The sequence below is a fragment of the Chiloscyllium plagiosum genome, chromosome 43 (assembly GCF_004010195.1).
Source record: "Chiloscyllium plagiosum isolate BGI_BamShark_2017 chromosome 43, ASM401019v2, whole genome shotgun sequence".
NCBI lineage: Eukaryota > Metazoa > Chordata > Chondrichthyes > Orectolobiformes > Hemiscylliidae > Chiloscyllium > Chiloscyllium plagiosum.
The window spans coordinates 365,978-373,950 of NC_057752.1; the positions used below are offsets into that span (position 1 = coordinate 365,978).

Genomic DNA, 7,973 nt, shown 5'->3' on the forward strand with positions numbered 1-7,973 from the left:
TCCATCAACAAACACATTGACCTGGACCCAATATACCGGCCACTACAGTGGACAGCTGAAACTGACAACCGGAAGCGGCAGGGACAGGCCACTATAAATGCCGGAGGAAACACCACAGAAGCGCTTCACAGGAGGCTCCCAAGCACTGAGGATGTCACCTAGACAGGGGACGAAACGTTTGCAACAAAAATTTCCAGCTCGGCGAACAGAACCACAACAAACAGCACCCTGATAAGAGAATGAATACTCCAATTGAAAGCTGAAATTAAACACAATTTCTAAGTATTGGACTTCTGAATGCATTTGTAGAACTTTACATTTTTTAGCAATTTTAAAAATCAATGAATGTTCAGAAACAAAATTGCCCTCAGCCATTGATTAAACTTTGACACAAGCCTTGAACATTTAAAAATATAAGTCGTCTTGGTTTCAAGTACCACAAGTTCCAGGAACTATTTGCTGTCCAAACAGTTCTGAAATATTACTTATTGACAAAGGATTAGTGGATACACAATTGGATTTTTCACCACTTTGCAATAAACACAAAAATCCCAAAACTCCTGTTCACATAACCTAAGACATACTACATCAGGTTGTTTAATATTCCAGTACAACATTAAATTCCCATCACTAGATGGAGCTACTGCTTTAAGAATATTTTGACAATTCACAGACCACCAAATAACCATACTTCAGATTTTGAAAATGTCTGCTGGGCTAACACAGAAGAATCTCTCAATTATTCCACATCATGTGACACTTCATAATTATCACTTGTTCAAATATAATAGCTTTTGAAACATTTGAGACAATGTTGCATTAAACATATTAAATGTTTATATTAGAAAATTAGAAAAGTAAACTTTTTAAAAAAATACATTGGAGGGTCAGAACTGGAAATAAATCCATCACTTGTACCCAATATTACGTAGTAACTTGACGGCATTTGTTTACTTATTCCTGTCTTGCAAGTTGCTAAACATAGATTCCCATTGAGCATTTTTTTGTCTTCTTGTTGTAAGTCCTTCTCAAAAATACTCCAAAATAAACTTGGTGCATCCTAAGAATTTGAGCACAGGCGCTAGCCATTTGGCTCACAGCAATTGTGGAACATTGTAGAAGGACCTCTTGTAATGCAGTGGTAGTGTCCCCACTCTGAACTGGGAGGCCTGTGTTCAAGTCCCACCTGCTCCAGAGGTGTGTAATAATATCTCTAAACAGGTTTATTAGAAAAATAGGCTGTGGAACGCTGTTTTAATCACTGCAATGCTTACTCTACAGGCCGCATTATCTTTTGTGCACAATCTGAGTACTTTATGTTGAAACTGGGTAACCAAAATTTATTTCACTGCCAGGCACTGAAATCCTGAAATGAGGGGAAAATATACTAAAATGTCTTTAAAAAAAACGAAGGATCACACCTTCTCTCAATCAAATACAGTGACACTATCAGCACAACCACAAGCATTTGTTCAGCATTCCAAACTCAAGGCATCCAAAGGCTCTTTTCTAGTAGAAATAGAAAGGCATGAATGGAAGATTAGGATTTCAACAACAACGTTTGGGTTTGATTTGAAATAAAAACAAAAATGCTGGAAATACTCAGCAGTATCTCTGGAGGGAAATAGGGTTAACGTTTCAGACTGATAATCCTTCATCAGAATGGAGGAAAAATAGAAAACAAGTTTGGAACAAGTGAAAGGGTAAAGAAGACCAGAGGTCGCTGATAAGGCGAAGCAGAAAAATTAAATGATAAAATACTTCTTGGTACAAATCACAAAGACAGTGGTGATGGGTATAGCAAAGAAACAAAAGATGTGTTCAGATGAAATGCGAATGGCTGGACAGCAGCTATTTGAATGTAATGTGAAGGAATAAAGAAAGAAATTAGAAAAAAAGCCAAGCCAGCAAAAAAAAGGACACAAGATGGAGGCAGAGATTTGGACTTAAAATTGTCAGACTCAATTCTGAGTCCAAAAGGCTGTAGGGTGCCTTTCTTTGAATTAAATTGAATTTCACTGGAACATGTAGCAGGTCATGAACAGAAAGGTCAGAGCAGGAGTAAGATGGAGAAGTGAAATTACAAGTGATAGAAGCTCAGGGTCATGCTTGCAGACCAAATAGACATTTTAGTTTGAATAGATTGCTCTATTCCATTTTCCTCATGGAATATTGAGAGAATTGGTCATATGCCCAGATTGCTCTACATCATTCATACCTAGTAAACCTCCATATCCACAGCCTATATCTGCAAACTCCACCTGGAACTTCAATTTCTTTTCATCAATGAGATCTTTCTCATCATCGTGATGGTAATTTTCTGAGCGTGGTTTGAAATATTCAGGGTAGTGCTGGGACCAGTCCATCACTTCAGGCTTTACAGGGCTGCAGAAAGAGAGGCATATGTTACAAACACAAGGAATTGTTATCTATAATCTTGAGGGAATCATACTTTATCTGCTTGGTAAAACTGCAAATTCTTCATGGAAATTTGAATGGTTATTGTTGATTGTTTTGAGTTCAGGAATTTGAGTTGATTTAATCAAGCTGTTTAAAATTGATAAATTAGTAAAAACAACAAAAAGATAACCAACAAAAGGGGGGAGAATTTTTGAGGGTAAACTAGCAAATGATATAATGGAAAAGGGTAGTAATATGGAAAAATATGAGGTTATGCACTTTGGCAGGAATAAGAAGAAACTGAATATTATATAAATGGACAAAGACTGCAGAAGGCTGACACACTGATTGATTTGGGATGCCTCATGCATAAGTCATAATAAAAAACTATCACACAAGTTCAGCAGGTAGTAGAAGAGGCAAATAGAACATTGGATTTTATTTGAAAGAGTGTGGTGTTGGAAAAGCACAGCCAGTCAGGCAGCATCTGAGGAGCAGGAGAGTCGACATTTTGAGCATAAGCTCTTCATCAGGAATGAGGGGGTGGCCCAAGGGGGCTGAGAGATAAATGGGAGGAGGGGTAGCCGGGAATGCAATGAGTAGATGGAGGTGGGGGTGAAGGTAACAGCTTGGAGAGGAGGGTGGAGAGGATAGGTGGGAAGGAAGATGGACAGGTAGGGCAGTTCAAGAGGGCAGTGCCGGGTTAGAAGGTAGGATCTGGGATAAGGTGACTGTGGGTAGGGTGTGTGTGTGTATAATCCACATTGATCCTGTCTGGTTGAAGGGTCCCAGGCCGGAAAATGAGGCGTTCTTCCTCCAGGCGTATGGTGGCTAGGGTTTGACGGTGGAGGCAGCCCAGAACTTGCATGTCCTTGGTGGAGTGGGAGGGGGAGTTAGTGTTCGGCCACAGGTCAGTGGGGTTGTTTAGTGCATGTGTCCCAGAGATGTTCTCTGAAACATTCTGCAAGGGGAGGCATTCTGTCTCCCCAATGTAGAGGAAACCACAGCGAGAGCAACGGACACAGTAGATGATGTGTGGAAGTGCAGGTAAATCTCTGTCGGATGTGGAAGGATCCTTTGGGGGCTTGGACAGAGGGTGAGGGGGGAGATGTAGGCACAGGTTTTGCACTTTCTGCAGTGGCAGGAGAAGGTGCCGGGAGTGGCCGGTGGGTTGGTGGAAGGTGTGGACCTAACAACAGAGTCACGGAGGGAATGGTCTCTCCAGAATGCAGCTAGTGGTGGGGAGGGAAATATATACCTGGTGGTGGGGTCTGTTAGTAGGTGGCAGAAGTGGCGGAGAATGATGTGATTTTTCCGGAGGTTGGTGGGGTGGAAGGTGAGGACCAGGGGTTTCTGTCATTGTTGCAATTTGAGGGATGGGGTTTGAGGGCGGAGGTGCGGAAAGTGGAGGAGATACGTTGGAGGGCATCGTCAACCACGTAGGAGGGGAAATTGCAGTCTTTGAAGAAGGAGGCCATGTGAGATGTTCTGTAGTGGAACTGGTCCTCCTGGGAGCAGATGCAGCAGAGGCGGATGAACTGGGAATAAGGGATGTCGGTAGTACAGGTAGCTGTGGGAGTTAGTGGGTTTGTAGTAGATGTCAGTGTTAAGTCAGTTGCTGGAAATGGAGATGGAGAGGTCCAGGAAGGGGAGGGAGGTGTCCGAGATGGTCCAGGTAAACTTGAGGTCAGGATGGAAGGTGTTCGTGAAGTTGATGAACTGTTTAACCTCCTTGTGGGAGCACAAGGTGGTGCCGATACAGTCATCAATGTAGCCGAGGAAAAGGTGGGGAATGGTGCTGGCGTAACTCCGGAAGATAGACTGTTCTGCGTAGCCGATAGAGAGACAGGCATAGTTGGGGCCCATGCGGGTGCCCAAGGCGACCCCTTTGGTCTGGAGGAAGTGGAAGGGTTTGAAGGAGAAATTGTTGAGGGTGAAGACCAGTTCTGCCAATTGAATAAGTGTGTCAGGAAGGGTACTGGTTGGGTCAGTGGGAGAGGAAGAAATAGAGGGCTTGGAGGCCTTCGTCATGGTGGATGAATGTGTAAAGGGACAGGATGTCCATGGTGAAGATGAGGCGTTTAGGGCTGGGGTAACGAAAATCATGGAGGAGGTGGAGGGTGTAGATGGTGTCCCGAACGTATGTGAGGAGTTCCTGGACCAAGGGGGACAGGACAGTGTCAAGGTATGCAGAGATAAGTTCAGTGGGGCAGGAGTGGGCTGAGACAATGGGTTGACCGGGGCAATCAGGTTTATGAATTGTGGGTAGGAGGTAGAAATGGGAGGGGAGTGGGGTTCCTGGACTATGAGGTTGGAGGCTACTGGTGGGAATCCCCTGAGGTGATGAGGTTGTGGATGGTCTGGAAGATGATGGTTTGGTGATGGGAGGTGAAGTAGTGACTGAGGGGGCAGTAGGTGTCTGCAAGTTGACACCTGGCTTCAGTGGTGTAGATGTCGATGTGCCAAACTACCACTGTGCCCCCTCCTTGTCTGCTGGCTTGATGGTGAGGTTCGGGTTGGAGCAGAGGGAGTGGAGGGTGAGGGTTTGGAGTGGGTGAGGGGGTAAACAACAGAATGGAGTATAAAAATAGCAAGGTCTTGCTAAAACTATACAAGGCACTGGTCACATCTAGAATAACATGAACAGTTTTGGTCCCATAAACAGAGGAAGGATATGTGAGCATTGGAAGCAGTTCAGATAAGGTTCACTGGGCTAATCTTGGGGATGAAGGGATTGTCTTCTTAAGGCGAGATTGAGTACATTGGGTCTGTGCTTGTTGGGATTTAGAAGAATGCGAGGCAACCTTATTGAAACAAATTCTTAGGTTGCTTGATGGGGTCAATGCGGAGATGTTGATTCCCCTTGTGGAAGGCTCTCGGACTAAAGGGCAGAATCTCAGAATAGAGGGTCATACATTTAAGACATACAAGGAAGAATTTCTTCTCAGAGGGTAGTGAATCTATGGAATTCTTTTCTTCAGAGGGTTGTCGAGGCTGAGACAGAGATCTTTAATCAGTAAAGGAATCAAGAGTTATAGGGAAAAAGCAGGGAGGGGAGTTGAGGATTATGAGATAAGTGATGATATTATTGAGAGGTAGGACAGACTCAATGGGCCTTGATTAAGCATGTTACACCATTCAGTTGAAGGTTTCCAGTCAAAAATGACAGACTTAGCAGGTAAGATTATCATGGACAAACACAGAATCCTGGAGAAACTCAGCAGGTTTGGCAGCATCTATGGAGAGAGAAACAGAGTTAACATTTCAAGTGCAGTATGACTGTGAAGACTTCTAACTCAATTCCAATTATAGAATCCCTAGTGCGGAAAGAGGCCATTCAGCCCATTGAGTCTACACCGACCCTCCAAAGACCACCCCATGCAGACCCCCACTTCATCTCCATAAACCCATATTTACCATAGTTAATCCACCTAGCCTGCACATCCTGGACACTTTGGACATTTTAGCATGGCCAGATCCACCTAACCTGCACATCTTTGGATTGTGGGAGAAAACCAGAGCACCCAGAGGAAACCCATGCAGACATGGGGAGAATGGGCAAACGCCACACAGACAATCACCCAAGGCTGGAATCAAGTCCAGGTCCCTGGCGGCGAGAGGCAATAGTGTCAATCACTGAACCACTATGTCGCTCCAATTGCCATCAGCATCCACAGCCTTTTTGAGGGGGCATGGAGAACGAGAGAGAGGCATCCTAATGTGTGTGGAAAAGTGCTTCCTGTTTTCAATTCTTGAAGGTCCAAATTCAAGATTGTAGCCCCTTGTTCTGAATTCCTCCAGAGAAATATGTTTCTGGACCATTAGATGAAGGAGCAGAAGTAGGCCATTTGCTCCATCTAGGTTGCTGTGCCACTCAGTGCAATCATTGTTCATCTGATAATCCTCAGCTCCACACCTCTTGATTCCTTTACGGATTAAAAATCTATCTATCTCAGTCTGAAATATACTTGACAACCTAGTCTCAAAAGCCCCATACTAGACTGGACTCGAAACATTAACTCTGTTCCTCTCTTCACAGATGTTGCCAGACTTGCTGAGTTTCTCCAGCATTCTCTAAGTTTGTTTCAGATTCAAGCATCTGCAGTATTTTACTTCTATTATTTGAGTATCAAGGGATATGGGTCAAAGGCAGGTAGATGGAATGATAGTATAGATTATCCACAATAAGTGTATAGTAAATTGTATTCAAGGGGTGGGTTCTTTTAATGATGTATTATGAACTGGAGGGAGATTGGGGCTGGGATCAGTATAGAAAGGATTGGAGGATGCAACAGGAAGGCAGAAATTCTTATGTCCACCAAATTCTGATCTGAAAAAAAACCTTACTTTTCATTGTCATAGTTTTTCTGACAGATTTTCCACTATACATCCCTAAGCTTATGATTTAAACATGACCAAAAGTTTGTTCAAATAGGAAGGTTTTAAAAAGCATCTTTAAAGGAGACAGAGATTTCAGGAAAGAATTGCAGAGCTTGGGGATCTGGCAACTGAAGACACAGTGACAAATTATAGATTGATGGAAATCCACAATGTTCAAGAGGCCAGACTGGATGTCTTTACGGTTGTGTGGCCGGGAAAAGGTTATACAGCTAGGGAGGTGGAAGGAAGTGGCTGTGGAGAGATTTGAAAATAGAATGAGTATTTTAACATTGTGGCATTGCTGGGCCATTAGAGTTAGATCCTAATCATTGTCAATCAAGTACCATGTGGGACTCAGCAATGAGCTTTCCAATGTTGAGAAAGTGACAAACTGTGCTTCCATACCAAAAGATAAAAGATCTGAGTATATGGACTCAATAAAGTTATTTCCTTCTACATACACATTTCACAGTATAACAGTGGTCCGCTCAAATAGACTGCAGCGTGACCTCAATATTACAGTGTAGAAAGAAAATGTGACCCATGACACAGTGTGGAGTAGGAACCCGATATTACAGTGTAGTTAAGTAATGTGACCATGCTACACTTTAATCAACAAGGTTTGACCACCAAGATGTCCAGCACTCCAGATGAATAGCAATCCACACATATGAGATGCTCAGATCTACCAAGCCGAATTTTTTTTTCTATTTGTTTTAAAGTTGCTTTCAGTGCTTGAAAAGATTTTAATTTCCTTCGATAATAATTTTGGTGCTTTAATTAAAAATTACCCGAAAACTAAGGTGACCACCCCCCAATGAATCTCTTCCTCCCTCACTCACTAATCGAAGACATGATCCGCCATAGGATTGGAGTGAGCACGCTGCCGGTAAAACCGTTTCTGAGGAGCAGATACCGCCATGATCGCCGACTTTGTGAAAGGAAAAGCCGAATTTAAATAATGATGACAGCCCGAGAACGGCGCACACTTCGTGATCGTGGAGAAAACGTCATCACCGAGCGCCCGAATAGCAATGTGTGAGATTCTGGATTAGTGGTGCTGGAAGAGCGCAGCAGGTCAGGCAGCATCCGACGAGCAGCAAAATCGACATTTTGGGCAAAAGCCCTTCATCAGGAATAAAGGCAGAGAGCCTGAAGCGTGGAGAGATAAGCTAGAGGATGGTGGGGAGAAA

The 7,973-nt window shown here is 43.4% G+C and overlaps 1 protein-coding gene across 2 annotated transcripts in view; it reads right to left on the reverse strand.

Moving 5' to 3' along the window:
- Positions 1 to 7,766, reverse strand: part of mettl1 (methyltransferase 1, tRNA methylguanosine) — a 13,503-nt gene extending 5,737 nt beyond the window's left edge. Inside the window, exons 1-2 of one of the 2 annotated variants that reach the window (XM_043681761.1) lie at positions 7,623 to 7,766; positions 2,219 to 2,385 (exon numbers count right to left, since the gene is read on the reverse strand). In XM_043681761.1, the coding sequence (XP_043537696.1) occupies positions 2,219 to 2,385; positions 7,623 to 7,702 (247 nt within the window). In that variant the 5' untranslated portion in view covers positions 7,703 to 7,766. Of the gene's footprint in view, positions 1 to 2,218; positions 2,386 to 7,571 lie in introns of both variants that reach the window. The other variant, XM_043681762.1, reaches the window with a different exon arrangement.
- Between the last annotated feature and the right edge of the window lie 207 nt (positions 7,767 to 7,973).